Below are 22536 nucleotides of genomic sequence, written 5' to 3' on the forward strand. Positions count from 1 at the left end.
TGTGCGCAGCCGTCCTGTGATGTCCGACTGGTCTCAGCTCAGCACAGATGGATCTATTTAGCTGCCAGGCGTGTCTGTAATTTACCAACATTCATTCCTCTCCCTCTTTTCTTTCGCTTTTCTCCCTCCATCCTCTGTTTTGTTCCTTTAATTGAATAGCGGAGGGTGATCACAAAGCCTCTCGCAATGTCGAGCAAGACTCCAGCAATACCCCCCTTTATGAGTGAAACTCTAAAGCTGGCTGTCAGGGACGTTTGTGTCAGCTGCCGTCGACAGCTTAAACAATCTTCTGCCTACTTCCCTTTCTGTCCTCCTTTCTTCTCCCGTCTCTGCGGCTGCCGTCCTCTCTCCTCCTGAAGGACTGTTGGGTCACGATCAAGAGAGAGCGGCTTTTTGTGTTCGTACGCAGTAGATGTTTCAGCGAAGGAGATTAACAGCTGAGTATGCAGGAGCAGAAAGAGCAGGAGTGTGAGTCAGTGTGTGAATGTGTGTTTTATATGGGTCTGTTTTAGCGCTCAGGACTCGGAGGTGAAATGCGTCAAGCTTTTGCCGGGTTGTTGGGCTGTCACATCAGATTAACCTCAGGGATCCAATCTAAGTCTGGACCCCTCTGGTTTAAAAGTTTCTTTTTGCTTTTTTTTCTGCTGTCTTTGATTTTATCAGCCTGTCTTCTTCATTTCTTACATTAATCTCTTTTCTTTACATAATTATTATTTTCCAGGACTTTGGTTCTTTGATTTATGTCCATTGTCAAAAAGTGACCTGGGGGGTTGTTGCTTATTAATAAATCACAATAGAGTTCTCACTGTAAACCCTGGCTGTAACCTGGCCTTTGCCATAGAGTAGACCCACTATCTCCTCCCTATTTCCACTCAAACCACTGTTCAATCACAGTGTTATTTTTGTGGCCTGAAAATGTCCCCCAAAACCTAAAGAATCATGTTTTGTCCACATAAGATTTGTGGTACATTTTTTAATTGGGATGTATGATGCCTCTCTTTTTCAGACTGATACCAGTACAAGTACTCCCTCTTGAGTACTCACAGTTTCCCAATACCACTAGTAGTTTTGATACATTAGGTTTGGATTATTATTATTGATTTATTTAACAATTCTCTGTGCAATACATTTGTATGTTACATATAAACATCTGTATGTACTATCCACCACTTGCACTATAAATATTCTATTGTCCGTGCAATACAATTAGAAACAATTTAGAAGCACTGAGAACTAGAAATTGGACTATTTTCCTATTAATATTTGTCCTCTAACCCATATTGTACACTGAGCCTCAACTGTGCTGTGCACAAGGACTGCATTTCATTGTGTATATATCTTGTACATTTAAAGCCTCCTTGCAACTTCTTACTTTTTTCCTTTTTTTGCTTGTACTATTATTGTATACTTTCTAACTTAAATATCTATTGCACTGAAAGGAGAAGCTCTCCAATCTCGTTGAACATTCTGTATAATGGCAATAAAGGTCATTCTGATCAAGGACAAAGACAGCACAGCCACTCTGCCATTGAGTCCAAAATAAAACACAAACAACTTGTTTACATTTTTTTTAGAATAAATTAACAAGGGTACAAAAAAACTTACAACTGTCTAAGTTTAAATGATTTTTTAAAATTGCAAAAAAGTGGAAATAAAAAATTTAACTCTCCCTGGTTCATTCATATTGTCTGAACTGGACCTGATGCACATTTTCCGTGGTGTCAAACTGCTGCAATGTAGCGCCAACTACTGGCGAGGAGGACTTCAGTATCAGCTCCTGGTATTGGCAGCTTTCATGAGTACTGATACCTTAATTTAAGGCTGGTATCATCCTGATACTGATACCTGTTATCAGTACTTGCCCATCCCTATATTTTAAGTCTTACACTTGTACCAGATTGATTCTGGTTAAATAAATCCAGGTACCAGAAAGGACAAGATGTGTTCCCAGCATTCCCAGTGCACAGTTTGTGTTCATGTGTGTGTACTGTGGTCTGGACTTCTGAAAGGTGATACCCGCTCAACGTTTGAGATCTTACAGCTTCTCTCTTTAGGATAATGACAGTAGCTCTGAACAAAGACGGTGGTCCTCTTATCCTTCAGAAATCAGGACTTATCCAGTTTGTGTGTGTGTTTGTGTGTGTGTGTATATATATATGTCGGAGCATGTGTGTATATCCAAGAAAATCCAGTAAGCTTCCCCTTGAATGGATCAGATATCTTGAGACACTGAAACCACATTCGTTTACTTTTCTTCTCTTTAAGGAATAGAAATGTTCTTTTTTCAGTGTGTGTGTGTGTGTCAGTCAGTGTGTGTGTGTGTGTGTATGTAGATAGAAATGTTTTTCTGCTCATGCGAGAAGTGTTCTCAATTACTGCCTTATTCAGAAGTGGAAACAGATGGTAGCAGATGACGGGAGACAAAGTAGCTCTGTCCTACCTACTCCAGCTCTCTGTCTCTCTTTCTCTGTCTCACTCTCTCTGTCTGTCTCTCTCGAACACACTCCCACCTTCGGAGCGCTAAATGCTGCATTCACTTTAGAAAACACGCTCGCTCTGTGCCCTCGTGTTGCGTAGACAAAGACGGCCCTTCAGTCATCTTGACACAGATCATCACTCATACTCAGTCAGACATGAAAACAGAACATGCTGGTTTAATGTTGGTTTGCACGAAAACCGCAGCTCATTGAACCTGGGCCCAGTTTCCCATGAGCGATCTGTGGACTGAGTTCTCCTTTGTCCATTGACCGGTGATGAAATGAGACGATCACGCAGCAGAGTGGATCTGTTGTCAAGCTGCTGCTGCTCCTGATCGTCACTCTGCTCTTTGGTTTCGTGGCCACTTAACGTCAGATTTGCAAAGTATATTTAGTTTAAAGGATTTTCCACGTCATTGCTAATCTCCTCAGCATTTCTTTTTACTTCTCTCCTGTCTCCCCTTCCCTTTAGTGTCCTCTTTCCTTTCTCACTCATCCTTGTACTCTCCCTTCCCTTTCTGTTTTCATTTTCATGCCTCAGTTCAGTCACAGCTTCGCCATGAGGCTCCTTGTTTCTGGGTTAAATTCCACTTTCTGCTGTCTGCTCATCCATCTGTCCTGTTTATAATAAGATATTTAAGGTATGCTTGTTGGGAACATTCCAAAAATGGCAAAATGTCCACTTTGACTCAAAACTGAAAAGAATTTGATGCTCAGTAGTTAAAGTTGAAGATGCCTTTTGAAAATGTGCTTGGACATAACTTTGCAAAATTTCACATGAAGGCCAAACAGGATTAAATGATGACATATCTTGACCCAAAAAGGTCAAATGTCTCCTTTACTTTTAGATTTTTAAGTCAAAGAAAACTGCTCTATTGTGAAAACAGAGGGGTCTCTACTGAAAATCATATGCTCTGGGCAGAAGCAGAGACCAGAGATAGGGGAACATAATCTGGTGTTCTAGTTTTATTTATATTAGACAAGTTGTTCCCAAAGTGAAGGTCAAGAAGGGGGTTCACAAAATGCCCTCCAAGACCAAAGCCATTAAAGCTAGTTGATCAGTTGACTAAACCAGGATTACTAACATATGGTGGCATGATTCATTTTGGTAACTGGGTAATATGTGCACATAGGTAGTCTAGTTTTATACTAATCAGCTTGAACAGATATAGATTTTTTTGCTTTCTCTGTTTTTGGATTGGCCTGTTGGTGTGTTCCCACAGCAGGGTCATCAGTCTCCTGACCCACTATTTTGGGGGTCACAGGCTGCAAAATCTGAGAAACCCATACATTAGAGTAGGGCTGGGTATTACTAAGAACCTCACAGTTTGATTTGATTCAATTTGATTGGATTGGATTGGATTTGATTTCATTTCTTTGGGGTGCAACTTAGGTAACTGTTTGGGTATTGCTAAAAACCTCCAGATTTGATTGGATTTTATTGGATTAGATTGGATTCACTTAAATTTGATTCGATTGGATTAGAATTAATTCGATAGGATTCCATCCCATTGGATTCAATTCAATTCGAATCAATTCCATTAGATTTGATTTGATTGGATTCATTCCAATTGGATTTGATTGTATTCGATTGGATGCATTTAAATTAGATTCCATTCAATTCGATTGGAATTGGATTCAACTGGATTCATTCCGATTCGATTCAATTGGATTGGATTAGATTCAATTTAATCGGTTTTGATCGGATTGGATTCATTAGATTTGATTTGAATCGCTTGAATTGGATTTCATCGGATTGGATTCAATTTGATTTGAATGAATTGATCAGATTTAATACGATTAGATTGGATTGGATTAGATTGGATTGGATTGGATTGGATTGGATTATGTCTCTTTGGGTTGCAATTTGAGTTATTCTTAAGGTACTGCTAAGAACCTTCCGATTTGATTGGACTTGATTGGATTGGATTGGATTTTGATTGGATTTTGATTCTTTGGGTTGTGATTTGATTCAATATCTGTTCGATTGGATATTGATTGAAATGCTTTGATTTATGATTTCCATGCCCATGTGAAGGTATGTGATATGTCACCTCACATTGTGGAGCAATAACAACCCAAACATCAGACTTCAAAGCTGAAGGAGCTCGCTTTACACTGCTGCTGCTTTGGCTGCCATTTTGTTGTTGTTTTGTCTTGTGCGACCCTTGTCCATACAATGTGAGTAACAGGCACAGCGCCCCCCACTTGCCAGGAGGTGAATCCATTCAGAGGATTTGCTGAATTGACATTGAATTGTGCGAGGAAATATTGCGATGCACCCATTCATCAATATTTTTACCCACCCATACATTAGAGCATTGTTTAGATTAAAGGGTGATGAACTCTTAAGGGACATACACCCATAAATACTCTGTCATTCTCTAAGTAAAACTGAAAACTCCCAACTCTAACTTGACAGACACAGATCAGTTATTTCAGTTTTTCATCTAAATATGCTGGAAAAAGACCCTTGATCCTGATGAACTGACACTTCCTCTGTCTGGTCCTCAGTGGGAGGAGATCAGTGTGATGGATGAGAGGAACACCCCGATGAGGACCTACCAGGTGTGCAACGTCATGGAGGCCAGCCAAAACAACTGGCTGAGGACGCGCCACATCAGCCGGGAAGGAGCACAGAGGGTCTACATCGAGATCAAGTTCACCCTGAGGGACTGCAACAGCCTGCCAGGGGTCCCTGGTACCTGCAAAGAGGTGTGTACAACACAAACAACATGAACATACAGGGGATAGCAGACAACATGCTCACACAAACACACACACACACAAACACACACAGACACGCAGAGTTTAGTAGCAAAGAACAAATGTCCTTACTAACCGTCCTTTTGTTCCATCTGTGCTGCTCGTCTTGTTTCCTGGTGAGCACAACATCAGGTTTTGACCAGCTCTGTGGGCGCTCCTGTGCTGCTGTGTGCATTGAGTGAATTTCTGCAGAAGAAATGTGAGAAAAAAAGAGACACATTTCAGTTTTGAAGATCAATATCACAGGAGTGAGTTTAACTTGGAACATGTCGGGAGCAGACGGTGTTTGAAGTCTGGGGTTTGTCTGAGGGAAAATCATTTCTGCAGAGCAACAAAGGAGTTTTCTGACTGCGCCGTGCTCTCAGCCTTTCCACATCTAATGAATGCAACTATAATATAATCCGTCCTTCATCAAATGTATGTACTTATTTACTTACAGGCACATTATTTTTGTCCTAAAACTGGAGGGCTATTACAGAGCACAATCCAGGGTTCATTAAATGCAACAAATTTGCTTTAACACAGCGTCGACAGCACTTAGCTTAACCGAGTCAACAAATTAACTTCAAGAATGCTGCTGTGCATTTTATTTAAACTTTCCTGACCTTTGTATTACATCTAATGAAAATGTGAGATGTTATTTACTTGATTGGACTGCAAGTGAATATCTTAAACGCGTACAACACAGTTGACACAAGGACTTCCAAACTTTTTTCCCCAGCGTCTCACAGAATCTGGATCATTTCTTCATTTTACTCAGAATTCTGCAAACAATGCATTGACTGTAGAAGTATGCTGCCATATGCATCCATGTCATAGCGACAAAATTTGTTTCTTTCTGCTGTAATTGTTGCTTGATATGAAATCAATGCTTTGCCTGCTCTTTGTGCGACATCACAACACAGAGCAGCAAAAGGACATTTTACATCTTTTTTAATTTCATTATTCCGTCTTTTCCATTCAGCGCAAACACGCAGATGGAAGTTCCCTTTGATGCCTCATGAATAGATAAATAGACACGAGGCGGGAGGAGTATGACATGAGAGGATGGCTGCACAATGAAACAGACGATGCTCCAGAGGCTTCTTTTGTGGCTCCCTGTATATTTTAACTTCTAATATAATTTTTTTTTACTGTCCCCCATTCTCCCATATCAGCCCGATACAACTGCTCCTCTGTATTCAATCCTCTCCACTTCGCCTGGCCTTCTCCGCCTCTTTCACTCTCATTACATCCCCAGAATAGAGTAGTGCAGATAATACTGTATGAGACAGTGTAGAGCTGGCTTTCATGTGACTGCAGACAGTGTTTCTGTGCGGCCGTGCAGACAGATGGACTGTGATTGGAAGAGAAGCAGAAGAGGAGTTGGAGAGCTGAAAGAGATCTTGTTAAATTTTCACATTTAATGGACTGTCTCACTTTATTTTTCTGCTCGACATTCACTCAGTGTGAATGGCCTGGGTCTGATCACTTACACTGTTTGTTTTGCAGACGTTTAACATGTACTACTATGAGTCCAACACTGCAAACCTGTGGTTCATCAAGGAGAGCCAGTATGTCAAGATCGATACTATCGCTGCAGATGAGAGTTTCACACAGGTATGGACACACACACGGCACCAACAAGCACTACACTCATAAACAGCTACAATAACCAAACTAGGGATGCAGGATATTATTGGTGCATTATTGGCTGATATTGGCTTAAAAGTGAAACATCAGATATCGCACACACTCCAAATTTTGCAGAGATAATAACCGATAAAATAATGAGATGAAGCTCCAGATAGTTTTTTTTGTACTTTTTGTTGTTTTGTTTGCACAGTTCAGATTGAGCTGTCCCTGTTTCAAGTTAAACTTGAATTAAAGCAGCAGTCTGTGAGGAACATGCATCTGACTACTTCGGCTGGCCAATCGATCGTTGCTGATTTCCGTAATTTTGGGTGATCGGTGATTGGTGATCGGCCCATCCCTACATATGAAACTGATCTTATATACCTCAGGGAAGGTCTGACAGCCAGCCATTGTGGCTTTTTACTCTGAGACCTAAAACTCAGGACACTTTATTGGTTGTTTAAGTTAAAAAATAAAGATATTATTGTTTCACAGGTATTGTTCAATGATTTTCAATAACATAAGATGGAAACATTACAGATTTTTGCTGTCAGTTATGAAAAATAACGAATAAAAATCAATATAGGCCAAAATCAGGATTGGCAGGTCAGGCTTTTCAAAGATCCGTGATTGGCCAGAAAATTTTTATCCGTGCACCCCTAGATTTAATTGCTGAACAGCTGCACTTCTCATATGTTCCCTGTGGAAAGAGGTTAAGTTTATGAAATAGGTCAAATTTTCCCTGGTTGTGGGTATTATTTTGATTCTCTCAGGAAGGGCATCATCCAGCTTTCAAATAGTAATTATTTTCCTGGAATTTTTTGTTTGAACGCAGTTGTCATAAATAAAAAAACAGTTTTAGAATATATTTTTTTCTGATTTTCCACAAGAAATTAAAATTACTTAACACATGTGATAAGAGTATGCACTAATACAATATGCTACTTCCAATGCAGAAGAGAGTTGATGATCTCCGCAATCATGTGCACAGAGAAAAATATCGCTATAGATATCAGTATCGGCTAAAATTAGTTGTTAAATACCAGCATAACAGATGTCAGCAAAAAATCCAATATCCTGCATCCTTGAACCAATGTTAGTGTCAATATAAGGTCATTTTATAAAAATGAGCTTGCTTATTTGTGATAATTGGCCGGATTGCAGGACAGGATCTGTCTTCTCTTTTCATTATCAGAGATAGGAACATTTTTTACTGATTTAGAATGCTAACATAAACAAACATATGAGGGACTCATTTCCTAAGATTAATCTGATATAATGTCTGTGATTAAGTTGTCCCTGACTTTGCTTTTGCTCTTGAGAATGAATCACTTTTGTTTATTGTTGGCTGGTTTTTGACCAATCAGAATCAAATACTGAAAAAAAGCTTGGTCATAAGTTTATATTAAGGAAAAAAAAACACTCATTAAAGTGAACATTCCATAGATCTGTTACTGTTTTCTTTCACTTCGTTTTTTTCTGCCCTGAACAATGATTTATGAAGGGCTGTATCATTCTCAGCCTTATTCTTTATCTCTTGTTGAGTTTTACTTCTCCAGTGATTTTACACCCTTTACGCCTCTTCTGAACACGTGATCATCTGATTCTTAAAGACCTGGATCTGTTATAAGTAGTATTAACAGTACTTTCTCAGTACTCTATGAATCAGCAGCTCTGATCAATGCAGATTACACGTTTTTGGACTGGAAGGTGCTTCATTTAAAGCTCCCATTAAAATGGACTCTCTGTGGCCTGCAGGTGGACGTTGGTGACCGAGTGATGAAGCTGAACACTGAAGTGCGTGACATCAGCAACCTGAGTAAAAAAGGCTTCTACCTGGCCTTCCAGGATTTGGGTGCCTGCATCGCTCTGGTCTCTGTCAGGGTCTTCTACAAGAAGTGTCCCCTCACTGTGCTCAACTTGGCCCAGTTCCCTGACACAATCACAGGTGGAGACACGGCTCTGGTGGAGGTACACGGTGTGTGTGTTAACGCCTCAGAGGAGTTCGAGGCTCCAAAGATGTACTGCAGCGCAGACGGAGGCTGGCTGGTCCCTATAGGGAGGTGTGTGTGCAAACCAGGCTTCGAGGAGAACAAGGACGTCTGCCAGCGTGAGTAGGCTGGGGGTTTGGGGGTTTTGGGGGAGGGGCATGTGTGAGATTCATTTTTAAGTCAAAAAACAGAGCCACACAAGGGCAAAAGTGCTGAGATAAAGAGAAACATGCACAGTGCTTTCATGTGTTTGCTTTATAGTGTTTGAGTCTGAGGACATGGGACGTTGTTGTTACACATTAACACCTGAGAGCATGTTTTACAGTGTGTATCACTGTATGCACACATCTCATAAAGGCCGGCCTTGTGAAAGGAAAGAAGCTGGAGTGCCACAGTGAGGCATGTGAGATATTCCAACAGCTCACAAAATCACTCCTAAAAACAAAGCACGGCAATCAGATCCCTTCTGCTCTCTGCAGAGGGAGACTTTAAACATGTGCGTGTGCTTCTGTGTGGGCATGTGTGTCTGTGCAGCACAAGTTTGTGCTGTTTTTTTTTTTTTTGGCACTTTCTGAGTTTGACTGTGAATCTCAGGACAGAATGACAATGATTCTGTGTGCTTAGGTTACTGATAACGCGTTGGTGTTTTTTTTTTTTTAAACTCTAAGTGACTTTGAAACAGCTGTGAGGACAATTCTCGCAAAGACAGAGGTAGGAGTTGCTTTGAGGCATCTCCTCCTGGTGTGTGTGTGTGTGTGTGTGTTTGTCAGGGATGAATACCTAATTTCTTTCTGCAGAGAAGGGGAGAGTGGTATGATTGTGTGTGTGTGTGTGTGTGTGAGAGAGAAGATGCTCAGTGATGTGTTTCTGTAGTAGAGGGAGAAGGTTTGCCTTAGGAAGCAGATTATTGAATCATAAAACTCTGCAGATGGTTTCTGCAGTGTGCGTGTGTGTGTGTGTGTGTGTGTGTGTGTGTGTGTGTGTGTGTGTGTGTGTGTGTGTGTGTGTGTGTGTGTGTGTGTGTGTGTGTGTGTGTGTGTGCGATCTGTATTGGATTCACCCTGTCACCTGTCCCTATGGGCTCACTCCCGTCCCAAAACAGAAAATGGAATCTAAGATATTCATCACTGCAAACTTGGAAATCGGTGCACATAATGCAATCTCAGTTGTTTTAGAGAATCTGCCGCCAAGACACACAGGAAACTTGGCTGTGGGGCCTCAGAGACGAGCGAATGGGAACAGAAGCTGTACTCGGCGGTCTGCAGGATGGTAATGTGCACAGATTGTGGCAGAACTCAGAGTGCATCTCAATCACAGAGCGCAGACTGTCGAGCTGCTCGTCTCTCATGTAAAACGCGACGTTCGAGAGGAACTTGCTGACGGGGTTTTAAATAACTTCTCAGTACGTGGCGCCGTCATCATCTAGATCTAGATTCAAACGTTATTCCCAGTCTGTCTGACGCAGCCGAGCAGGTTGACCTCAGTGATCCCTGTGACCTCATCAGTCTGCTCCCTGAGTCTTATCACTCCACAGAGACAAAATAAAACAGTGTAAGCACCTTTAACAAGCCTTTAACTCTGTGACAGCTTGTGTGTGTGTGTGCATGTGTGTGAGTGTGTGTGTGTGCTTGAGGTAATGACTAATGGTCAGAGGTCAGGATTTATATGTGTCTCTGGTCCAATAACCTATGGTCACTACATATGTGTGTTAGGGGTGTTCTTTAGCGGGTAATTTTTCAGTTGTTTAACCTGAAATCCAAATTTGAACATATTTTATTAACAAAGCTAAACATGGAATTGCAGTTCAGGTTGGTGGACAATGTTTAGATTTCTATCGTATGGCTAATTTGTTTTTTTGCTCTCTCCTCCATCAAAACCCACTGGATCTGTTTTCTGAATGTGGCTTAGAGTAGGACCGTCAGGGTCACGAGACCAAGGATTTCCCGGGCTTATTACTGTATCAGTGGTTTTCCAGCCCCGTATGATAAGCCTCCCCTTATCCAAGACATCTATAGCCCTGTTTCCACTAAGCAGTCCAGTTTAGATCAGTACGGGTTGGCTCAGTTAAGCCTGATTCTGTTTGCGTTTCCACAGCCGACTGTGCCCCCTTGTGGTAGGGGGCGTGTAAGGTGTCCCAGTCCGATATTGATATCGGATATTGGTCCGATATCAGCAAAAAAACAAATATCGGTATCGTATCGGAATGCATCTAAAATCTCCGATATAATCACTCCGATGTAAGCAGTTTCTGTAACCCATTGGTTAATAATAAATGGGTCAGTTTTTCCTCATACCTACTGTTGCTGATTACTGTTCTTTGTTTGAATAATATCACTTAATCAAGCCTTTTCTAACATGAGAGACATACTACAAAATAAGTAATAAAAGTATGTATGTTTAATGCTGATATCGTATCAGATTAATATTGGTATCGGCCAATACTCAATGCTGCAGTATCGGTATCGTATCGGAAGTGAAAATGTAATATCGGGACATCCTTAATAACAGTGTGACGCCATAGCACTGCGACACAGTATGACCCGCTGATAAATCTGACGAAGAAGAAACTACTACCAACTATGGTAGACATCCAGCAATTCGGAAGGGTTACTTGCAAAACTGTCCCAGGAATAGTCGGTGGAAACGCCACAAAATGCATGCTGTGCCGAGACAACTCTGACAACCTCTAACTTGTTGACTCCAGACTGGACTCCTCTCATTATGACAGTTTGGAGCATTGGTCAAGTGAAACACGATCTGGTGTCAGGTAATTTTATTTTGAAAATCAACTTGATGTTTTAATTTTGTATTGGAACCAAACTTCCTGTCGCTCTTGATCCACCTTGTGCTTCCCATTGACTGTACATAGAGTGGACAGTGTTGCTCCACCATTTACAATTATACAGCTTTGAAGCCAAAATTCTCCTGTCACAGGCGCAGCCATTGAGGTGATTGTGCAGCCAGAGTCTGCGCAGTAATAACTGTGAGGGATTCTGGGAGATTCTGTGGAGCTGGGTGACAAAAAAAAAAATAAATCTTTCTTCTTTTGAGAGTCTAATCATTTCTTGACTCTACCTCCCAACACATTTTACAATTCCCACAAAAAATACTTGAGAAACAGCAGCTGTCAATCATCGTTAAACGTGACGCAAAACCTTGTTTTTAACCTCTAATAACTAATGTAAACAAAACTCTTAGGAGAAAAATAGAACTTGAATACAAGACAGACAAATTATATCTTCAAATCACCACAACAATCCAACGTGAGAAACATTTCTACAAGGAGTATTTATTTTTTTTAAGTTTGACCACAGCTCATCTGGAATGACTGGAGAGATGGATTTTTTTACCTATACTGCAGCCTGCCACCAGGGGGAGCAGTTTAATGGCGACATCACTTCAAGCTGAGCAAGATGACGTCCTTTTTTTTAAGTCTATGGTGCTGACAGATTTAGTTTCTCAAATATACATGTCCCGAGTGCATATGCGTGTGTGTGCTTGAAGGCTAAATGTGTCTAATAAGAGAAGTACACAAAGGAAATCAAAGTTTTGTTTTCCTTTCATTTTAGTCTACAGTTTTGGCAGAACAATTATTTTCAAAACAATCAACTCGTGTTTTCCAATAACTTTTAACTCCATCTTGCTAAATTGAAGATTCCTCGCCTGCAGGGTCGTCTGTTCCTCCTACCTTCAGCAAAAACATTTTTGATCTTGGGAGGATTTGCATAACAATCACATGCAGGAGACGAACGTGCTGTCCCACGTATGTCAGGGGAACATCTCTCGTGTTTGTGAAACCATGCAAACTTCTCTCAGCTTTTTTTGTGTAAATGAATGTGACACCTGTACCCCCCCCCCCCCCCCCCCCCCCCCCCCCCCCCCGTCCTCCTCCTCCTGCACGTGCCTCTTCACATTGTTCCCTTCAGCATCTCTAATCAGCCTGCTCTTAACAAAGACATGAGAGGACACAGAGAAGTACAACAACCCTTGGCATGGCACCATAATGTGTCCCTGAGAGAACGGATCCAGGCTTTTAAAAGAGTCCTCTCAGCGCTCGGCGTCAGCACCAAACAAAAGGTTCCTGCCCTGACATAGACTGTGGGTCTTCCATAGGGAAAACACACTCGACTAATGCATTTAAATCACCCTGTCTCTCTCCCTCTCCTGCTCGCTGTCGCACAAAGAGATGAGGAGGTGAGGAGAGGGAGCTGGAAGGGGTTTGTAATCATCATCACCGTGCAGGTGAACTAGCCCTTTAATGGAAGCCGAGCGTTGTTCTTTTTGTGTGTGGTTTTCTCTTCCTTTTAGCTGCTCTGCTGCTCAGTGTGTTTATGTTCTGTGTGAATCTTCTTGTCTTGTCGTGGCCTCTTTAGCCTCCTCTCCCTCTGTCTGTGTCACTCCTTTTCTCTGTCTCCCTCTGTCTGTCTCTCCCTCTGCCTGTCTGTCTCTCTGGATGTGAGGCGCTAATGGAATCATTACTAGCCTCTCTGTGTTAGACAAACACCAGACACCTCCAATTACGGCTTTTTTCCCCTCAATCTCTGGCTCTTTCTCCCCTCCTGTCTGCTATTTTCTAACCTTGCTCTGGTGTCTGCTTCTATAATGGGACTCTTCTCCACCACAAGCCCCCCATTCTGCTCCTCTGCCATCCTTTATGATACTGTCTTCCTTTTTCACCTCTCCATTTTTCTTTCTGTCCTCCATACTCCCTCCTCCTCTTCCTCATAGCCTCATCTTCTCTGCCAGTACTCGTTAAACATTTATAGATCACGGGTTCATCTTTCTCTTTTTCTATTTCCCGCCCCGAGCTCTTATTCTCACCAAGTGTGTTAAGAGCCTGAGTGTGTTGTATGTTAGCATGGGGCGCTAAATTCAACAAATCCTGTGAATTGTTTTATAACAAAGAGGGATGTGTCCGCTGAACAAAAATAGTTGACCACAAAAAGACAGTGTCCAGACTACCTTTAATTTTGGATCACAAAATCAAAGACACATGAACTTGAGTAGGAGTGCAGATGGCCTAGTGGTTTAGGTCGCGCCCTTGCCCAGGTGGCCTGGGTTCGAGTCCGGCCTGGGGCCTCTTTCCCACATGTCACGCCCCACTCTCACCCTGTCTCCTCCACTATCCTTTATCCTCTCTCCTGTCCAATTTAAACCATAAAAGCCCAAAATATTACTCAAACACACAAAAAATGAACTCAAGAAGTCAAACTACGATTTACCAGTTTAGACCCATTTCTAACTTTTTTTCTTCGACTGTATAGGGCAGTACCTGCTCCCGATATGGCTATTTTTGGAGGATTGGATGATATCAGATTTCATTACGTGATTGGGACTGATCCAGTTTTCATGTGTTTTCAGCACCATTACGCTTTACAGCTGCTGTTAAGTCAAACTGCTGATAAGTAACAAATTTGGTACTTTTATAGGTACCGACCAAATTCTGTCAAAAGTATCGGGTACGGATTAACGTAAATCAAAAGGTACCATGTTTTAGTACCTAAACACATCCTTGTGACTGTGAGGGAGTGGAAGAGAAGGGGATTTTCCATGAACATAGCATTGCAAGATTATATATTGAAGAGTAAATATGCTAAAGTGAAAAAATATATATTTTGTTATTTGACAAATTGATATTTTTTTTACAACATAACCACAAAAAAGTCCTGAAATTTGGTACCAATGAGTACTGTTATTTTTTGCCAGGTACAGGGCATCGGTACCGTATTGTTTCAAATGTGTAGGACTACTTGTCTTTGGAAAGCAATGATAGTAAAATAGTGTCTTGCAACATTTGTAAAGTGAGTGTTCCTCGAGGAGGAACCAACAGGGCTCACTTTAATACAACAAATCTGATTTGTCATTTACCCTGGATCACTCAATGGACTACTGGACTTATCAGAGAACCGAATCGTATCAGATCGGTATGGGATTGGTATCGGCAAAACATATCATGAAAAAATCAGATCAGATCAGAAGTAGAACAATCTGTACTGGGACATCCCTATCAGAAATCATGTTCTTAATTTAAATTTATATACAGTTTTGTAAGTTAGACAATGAGAGCTTACTACAAGCAGCAACCTCTGGTCTAACAATATAAGACGATGCGGGAGTGATAAATCTGCAGTTTCTTGAGTGACTGCTTGAGGCTGACGGCAAGTACCGGAAGTCACATACACACCAAGCCAAAAAACGCTGTTTTCACAGTAGAAATAAACATACAACAGCCTGGTACTAAAAACCTCTCCCATCTGAATCACTTATTTCACTGCCGGCACACACTGTACAGGGGGTGGATTTTTTTCCTACTCAGCAGACTAGAAGATATTATGATTTTGAGTTCGCCCAATCAGAGGCACAGCTCAGCTTACGCGACCGAATGGTGCCCTATAGTGGTTACTCGAAGCCTGTCCCACTTCCAATATGGCCGCGCCCGCTGATCTGCTGTAAAAATCTGTTCCAGAAACAGACGGGTGACGTCAGGAAGACCATGCCCATTTATTACACAGTCTGTGGTTTACGCTCACATTTGCTCAGTAGTCAGTGACTATGGAAGAGAGATTAATGTGATTTGTGGGAAATGTGGGTTTAGGTTATGACAGAGGCTCCCAGTCATCCTGACACTGACGTCACACAAAGCTAACAGAGGCAACTCAGATCATGTGACTGTGGGGTAACAGACATCACTCAAGATTTTCTTACAGGTGAAAAAAAATCAAAAATGGTCGGATCATTCCTCAATACCCTTAATCTAATAGCCCCATGGCCAATCCTTGAAAACCCCCGATTTGTTTTTTAACAGCTGACGGTCTCGGGGGACAAAATGATGAGGTAAAAAGTGCTCCAAAGGAATCACAGTTTTTCATCCAAGTGGTGGACACAACAGCATATTCTGAGTCTATTTCAGAGTTTTGCTGTTACACCAGTGTTACAGGGTGTCAGTTTCACTCAGCAGTTAAGGTGTGCTGAAGTCCTCATGGGAGTCCTCTCCTAGCCTCCCTTTTTGCTACATGTCACAAGTGGTCTCTGCTCCCCACTTTACAAGTCCATTATTATTTATCCTGTAGAATAAAGGCAAAAAGCGGCGTATGACTGGTGAGGAACATCAAAAATTAGGAAAGAAAACAGAAAAAGAGATGCATGACATGTCACCATGGTCTCCAACTCATTTTCCTAAACGCTACCAGCTGTGTTCACACATGCAGCTCAAAGTCAGGGTTTTTCAGGGGTTTTGAACACGTGCGAATGTTGTCAGTGATTTTTACCAACACTGTGAAGGAACGAATGGAGCAAAATGAAGAGTTTTGTAGTTTCTTTGGTATAGCATAAAATGTCCTTGCCATTAAGTTAAGCACATAATGAGTTGTTTATTTAAAGGTAAACCTCATGATTTTTACTAAGAGAAACGCACAGCTAGGGAGCTCTAGGATGCCGACAAAGCTTCATCTGAATTTGACATCAGTGGCATCAGCACAGCTCTGTGTTTCTCTTTATATGGTTTGATGACTGTTCAAAACGAAACCAGAGATATCACCGACAGCGTCATTAATCTTTAAAGTCTCTGCTAACAGACATATTTGTTTTTCTCACCGTTTGTTTTCTGTGAACTCCAGCCTGGACAGAGCTTCTCGACCGGCTCTGCTGCTCAGTCATATAAAATCATCCTCATCTGCTCTGTCACTACTGGAGTTATAGAGTTACATAATCCCTCTTTCTTATTCTATCTCCCTGTCACTTACATTTGCTTAGCCCCGTCAGTTCTCCTCCGCCCCATGTAGAAGCTCCTGTCTGTTCAGCCAAAGCCCCTTGCCCCTCTTCCCTTTTTTTAAATTTCTCCTTCTCTTTCTCCTCTCTGTTCCCTCTGCACCTCTCCATTTCCACCTTGCACTCCCTCACCTGCTCCTGTTGTGTCTCTGTCTCCCAGCTGGTAGGGGATGTAGCGAATTCTCCTCTCAAAAACCTCTCCTGCATTAAGCCCAAGAGGTACATGTTGAAGGGCAGGAGTGTGTGTGTGTGTGTGAATGCGTGTGTCCAGTCCTCCTCTGTGGGTGCGTGTGTGTGTGTGTAAGAGAGAGTCTGACAGCACCAATTACTGCCTCAGATGCCGAGGAGATGGAGGACACAGAGTGAGGAAGGACAGACACCTGTCACCTCAACACGAGCTCCCTGGCCCTCGTCTCTCCGTCTCAGCAGGCTGAAGTAATACATTTGGTCTGCGTCACGTCCGTTGGTCCGTCTCTACCTTTCTGACCGTCGTTTTTCCTCTCTGTATTCATTTGTCTGTTTGATGCAGCCAATTTAAAGAGAGATCTTATCTTACAAGAGGAACTTTTCAAAGTCACACTTCATTCGTCATACTGACTTCTCTCAGCCCTCCTGCTGTTCTTTTCACTTCTTAAATTGGACTCAAACCAAAGTGTGAATCACTGAGGAACAAGTCCAACATGCATCAGATCCAGTGTGAATTGTCTGGTCGACTACGTGTTTGTTTGGAGGGTGTGAGGATGAATACAATGGCTTTTAGAGGCTGAAACGTATTCAATAAAAAACAGCGACTACTGTGTTTTTACTTTTCTCCACGCTGGAGCTGCTGAAAAAAACAGACTATTCAAATCAAGTTTGAGAGTGAAAATGCCAGCCCTCTTTGTTGCAGTAAAACCTTGGAAAAACTACAGAAAAGGTGACACGACTTTATTTACTGCCCTGTTGGGGAATGTCTTTATGTGTAGGGTGTGGTGGTCTTCGTCAAGTTACAGCGCCAGCTACTGGCCTTTCCTGGCATTCATATTTCTGTAATTACAGCCTTTATTTCTTTAAGGAACCCTGTGCATATTGATTGTTGCCACAAATCAAGCATAGCATTAGTTCAAGCAGGCCAGGACGTCATCAGTGCAGATCAGCGGATGGCTCGACTGACCCCGTGTCCGCCTCCTATTGGAAAAGTGCATTCAGAGCGGGGTGTTTAAACAGCTCTAGCCCAGCCTCCTTCCTGCTTCCTCTGCTGGCATTTTGCAACCTACCTCCACCCCAGCTTCTTCTGTCAATGTATTCATGTTGATTGCTCTGCTCTGTCTGGTTTTTATTTTTGCTGCGCTCCCTGCTTATGCCGTTCATGATGGCTCGTGATAGGCAGGAAGGTGTGCTCTACCTGCCTCAAGCTTTCCACATAAGCGTGTGGAAGAGCAGGGAGTCCCAGAACAGAACCATACTGCCAAATGAAACTGTGCAAGTTAATCAAGATAATTTTGGCAAAGTGGTTCTGACTGAACTTATGCGACCCCAGATTTTACCAAGGAGCAATCTGCAGTGTTGAGTAGTCAAGCAGATAAACTGCAGTTCCCTCAGTGTCCACTTGAGGCTGGCCCCAAAAGTCAAGGAACAGGCATTGACACCCATGTTGAAAAGCATATTTCTAAACTACCTGGTAGGGCTGAACGACTTTGAAAAAAAATCTAATTGTGATTTTTTTAGACCAATATTGCGATTGTGATTTCGCCTTTTTTTTTTTTTTTTTTTTTTTTTATGGAGGGGGGGTTTTCTTCTGCATTGTTTACTTAACAGAAGTTTTGAGTCATTTTATAAAATGACTAACATGACAGAAGATACTGTTAACATTTGAACAAGTCTTTTTTGCATTTTTTAATTGAAAAAGAAAAAAGAACAGTGTAAAATTTTACTGACCTCTTGTCGGTAAGAGTAACAAACCATACAGAAAAAAGTAAACAAGGGGTATGTGCTCTGTCAGCCACGATCATTCTATTGGACAGATCTTTGTAGCTCACAGGGGTTTTTTTTTGCCAGAAAAACAGCATTTTGACTTTTGCTGGTTTAAAGGGAGGACAAGTTCAAGTTGCTTTATTCCTTCCAGGTCTGTGTCCATTGAACTTTTTTTTTTCTAATTGCAGCAATTGCTTTTTAAAAATTGCATTCTATTACATTGCAATGTTGGTTTAAAATTAATTAGTTGTTCAGCCCTACTATCTGGTTCAAAAAATGGTTGACTGTTTACATTTTTTGTTCCCTTCATGAAACTACCCTTCTATGTAAGTGCAATTCACAGCGTTGGTCTGTGCTGTCTGTACATTTCTGTAAATCTGATCTTCAGCAGCAGTTCACAGTTAAAACAACTGCTCGAAATTCTACTTTTTTCATGCAATGCTGTTGGCCTGATCTACTCTTTTTTATATCTGAGGTCTTTAGTGGTAGGGATTCTTTTTTAAGCTCCTCATTTTTTTCTAATCCTCATCGTTTGACACGTAAAGACCACAAGCAATGCATCGACTTTCATTATGAGGGGCATGGCTAAGTCGACTAACAGTCAGGCACAGTGTCGCTGTTTGCCAGAACCAGCCTCACTTCCACCCTTTTTGTCTTTTTTTGGTTGATTGAAAGCCAGGTTAAGTCAGCATGTCCTATTACACTGCCACCATTTGGTGTCAGAGTGTAAAACAGCCAGCTGCCATGTGACCTAGTGACCAAATGCTGTGCAATGTTTCATGACTTAGCGCTGTAACATCCTGAGGTTGTGTTTTCACAGTTTGGTTGCCAGGTTTTCTCTCTCTGTGCCTGCACAGAAATCAAAAGAAAAACATGTGCTCACTGACTCTATCTGGGGACTTCATATAAGTGTGGACCAGATGATGAATGTTGAGTTATTCCTTTAAGGCAAAGCCATGTAACCCAGAAAGCCAGGAAAACATCACACAGCTTTAGATCCTTACACACCCCAAACCTCAGTTGACCACAACTATGAGATCATAACATTTGGGCAGGATAACAGAGCGCTGTACAATATCATAGTCAGGAGAGGGAAAAATTAAATATATGTGGAAACCTGTGAGGGTGAATTTGGCTTTCTGTCTGCTCAGCGATGCGATCAAAGGCTCAGCCGCTTAGACGATCAGACCTGACTGTGACCGCAGCACAGCAGGAGACGATTTTCTAAAAAAGCCTTGTTTGTTCTCTGCCAGAGAACTTACACACCGTGCACAGACGTGAGAGTTATTCTGTACATGTCCTCCTGTCGAGGCTCAATCAGGATGTGCACTCTACTCTATGACTGCTCACATGTAAAACCACTAGAAGCACAAGCAGACACACACACAATAGACTTTATACCTCATAAGAGGATTGTAGCCGGTGTTCATAATGAAAGGTTTGAGCCGGGAACAGATGTAGGAAAAGACTAATCTTCACACCTGTGAAAGAGATTGAGCTCATTTGCAGAGGGCTCTGCATGTATGTGTGTGTGTGTGTGTGTGTGTGTGTGTGTGTGTGTGTGTGTGTGTGTGTGTGTGTGTGTGTGTGTGTGTTAAAAACTCAGTAGGGAACCTGCTTTCTTTCTTGCCTCGCCAGCACTGAGGTCGATCTTTGCCTCGAGCCTTACAGCAGAGGTGTGTGTGTGTGTGTGTGTGTGTGTGTGTGTGTGTGTGTGTGTGTGTGTGTGTGTGTGTGTGTGTGTGTGTATGTGTGTGTGTGTGTGTGTGTGTGTTCATGTGTGTATAGTCGGTAAAGTGAGCATTTTTATGTTGATCACACAGACTTTTGAAGGTCAAGCGCTCCCTCCTGCATGTAATACGTTCTCTCACACACACACACATTTTCATTTCTTTGCCCTTCTCTTAGTGGCAGCTCGGGGAGCTTGAGAGCGTGAAGGTGCGGGTATGAGGAGTGGGTGGCTAACAGACGGATTTAGACAGTGAGTCAAGAGATTTTAGTGTGTAAGGTCCATGCATGTGTGTGTCTGTGGGTTGTGTACTGCTGCAGGCATTAGGGCATTAAGCTGTTGAAGTATCAGGCAGCAGGGTGTTATTACTAACCAGATGTTCTCAAAGAGCCACGGATATACAGCCTGGACAAGGCCAATCATCTGTCCTTCTACCTGTCTGTCCGTTTGCTTGTCCGTCTCACTCACTTACAGATCTGATCAAAATCTTAAAACCAGCTGAAAAATTGCTAGAATATGCACATTTGGACCTTAATGACGTTTTAAGTAGAGCTACAATATGGAAAAGCAAGAAGGGGGAGTGTGACAAAAAACATTTGGAACTTGTAATTAAAAAAAAAAACGGAATAGGTTGTTAATCACCTGATCAAATGTTTAAAACCACAAGCTATTAAGGCCGAAATCTGCTCAAAAAGTTCATTTTCTGTCAGGCATTCACACGGTCAGTCCCTCCTGATGGCTAAAGCTAAGAAGCTGTCTCTTCTTGAACGTGGTTGGATCGTCCAGCTGCATAAGCAAAGCCTCTCACAGCTTGCCATTGCTGCTGAGGTTGGACGCAATAAGACAGTCATCCTACATTTTTTTAAAAAGATCCTGAGCATTATGGAACAAAGAATTCAAGTGGTAGACCCAAAATTTACACCTGCGCTGAGCCAGAGGATCTGATTGGCTGTCTGTCAAGAATCAGGGCGGTCCTTGACCCCAAATTAAGGCCCTTACTGGAGCCCACTGCAGCGCAATAACCATCAGACAGCATCAAACCAAAACAAATTCAAAGACCTGCTCTCCATCAATGCCACAAAACTGCCCATTTAGACTTTGCCAGGGAGCATCATGGGAGATTGAAAGGTGGAAAAAAGTTTGATTCTCTGATGAGAAAAAATTTCCAGATGGCTTCAACGTTACTGTTATGACGAGGAGATCCCACCTGAGATGTTTTCTACAGATAAATTCTAGCAATTTTTTTCAGCTGGTCTTAAGATTTTGATCAGGTCTGTGTGTCTAATTTTTTTCGGATAATGCTTAACGTCTTCTTACTCCATTTTCCCCCTTTATCTCCTCTCCCTCAAAGGTCCCTCTGAAACTTCATCCCTATTCCCTCTCCCTCTTTCTCATCTCCTTCCTTTTGTGTTTGAATAAATGACACAAAATCACAAAGGCTTATATCCTCGACACGCCATAGTCACCGTCTACATACCCACACGGCACTGACCCAGATAATGTCTATTCACATGGAGCCTCGCAGCACAGCCATGGCCTATCACTTTCCAGACGTACGCTGAGCAGCTAACAGCCACGTTAGCACTGCGACACGTTAGCCACAATGAAATCGGAAGACTTCAACAAGGACCTGGTATAACTCCAGAGTCTGGTGCAGTGGGTTGAGCTGTGTGAACAAACCCTCCAGAGAAACGGAGGAAAAAACAGGCCAAGGACTGAGGAACTGTTAACGCATGTTTCAGCTCCTCATGTACTCATATAGCACGATTCCCCACAGACAGACGCAGCGAGGATGAGGAGGGAGACGTGTAAGAGGGAGAGTTTGTCTCCTTTGGGTTCAGTCTCCATTAATTGGCTCTGTTCAATATGCTCTGGGATAAACATGTGCGCACTCATGGGAAAGTTAATAATTTTCACATTGTTGTAGTGTTGAATGAGTGTTGAGTTGGCTCCACTTAAGATCTAAAGATTTGGGGGGAAAAAAAGGAACATGTGAGAGCAGAGGGGGCACACAGGCAGCCAGCAGCTCTGCAGAACAGGAAACACGGGAACTACAGGAACAGGAAGGCAGCCATTGACCCCCTCCTCTTTTTCTTTCTACTTTATGGATGGCTTCCAGATGTGCGATCAGCCCGTCACACTGATTGGGCTGAACGCTGCTCAGGCTTTATTGCTCAGCCCTGAAACACGACATGCAGATGTAGCTGTGGTCAAATTTGTTGCTGCCTTCATACACAGT

The 22536-nt window shown here is 42.2% G+C and overlaps 1 protein-coding gene across 2 annotated transcripts in view; it reads left to right on the forward strand.

Annotated features, from left to right (window-relative positions):
• epha4b (eph receptor A4b) overlaps nucleotides 1–22536 on the forward strand; it is a 147809-nt gene that overhangs the window by 31121 nt on the left and 94152 nt on the right. For both annotated transcript variants that reach the window (XM_074689205.1, XM_074689207.1), the window contains exons 3-5: nucleotides 4992–5192; nucleotides 6735–6842; nucleotides 8616–8967. In XM_074689205.1, coding sequence (XP_074545306.1) covers nucleotides 4992–5192; nucleotides 6735–6842; nucleotides 8616–8967 — 661 coding nt within the window. The remainder of the gene's footprint in view (nucleotides 1–4991; nucleotides 5193–6734; nucleotides 6843–8615; nucleotides 8968–22536) is intronic.

This window comes from Halichoeres trimaculatus, unplaced genomic scaffold, assembly GCF_033239565.1.
Source record: "Halichoeres trimaculatus isolate MK-OKI-2021-1 unplaced genomic scaffold, fHalTri1.1 fHalTri1_scaffold_15, whole genome shotgun sequence".
Taxonomy (NCBI): Eukaryota; Metazoa; Chordata; class Actinopteri; order Labriformes; family Labridae; genus Halichoeres; species Halichoeres trimaculatus.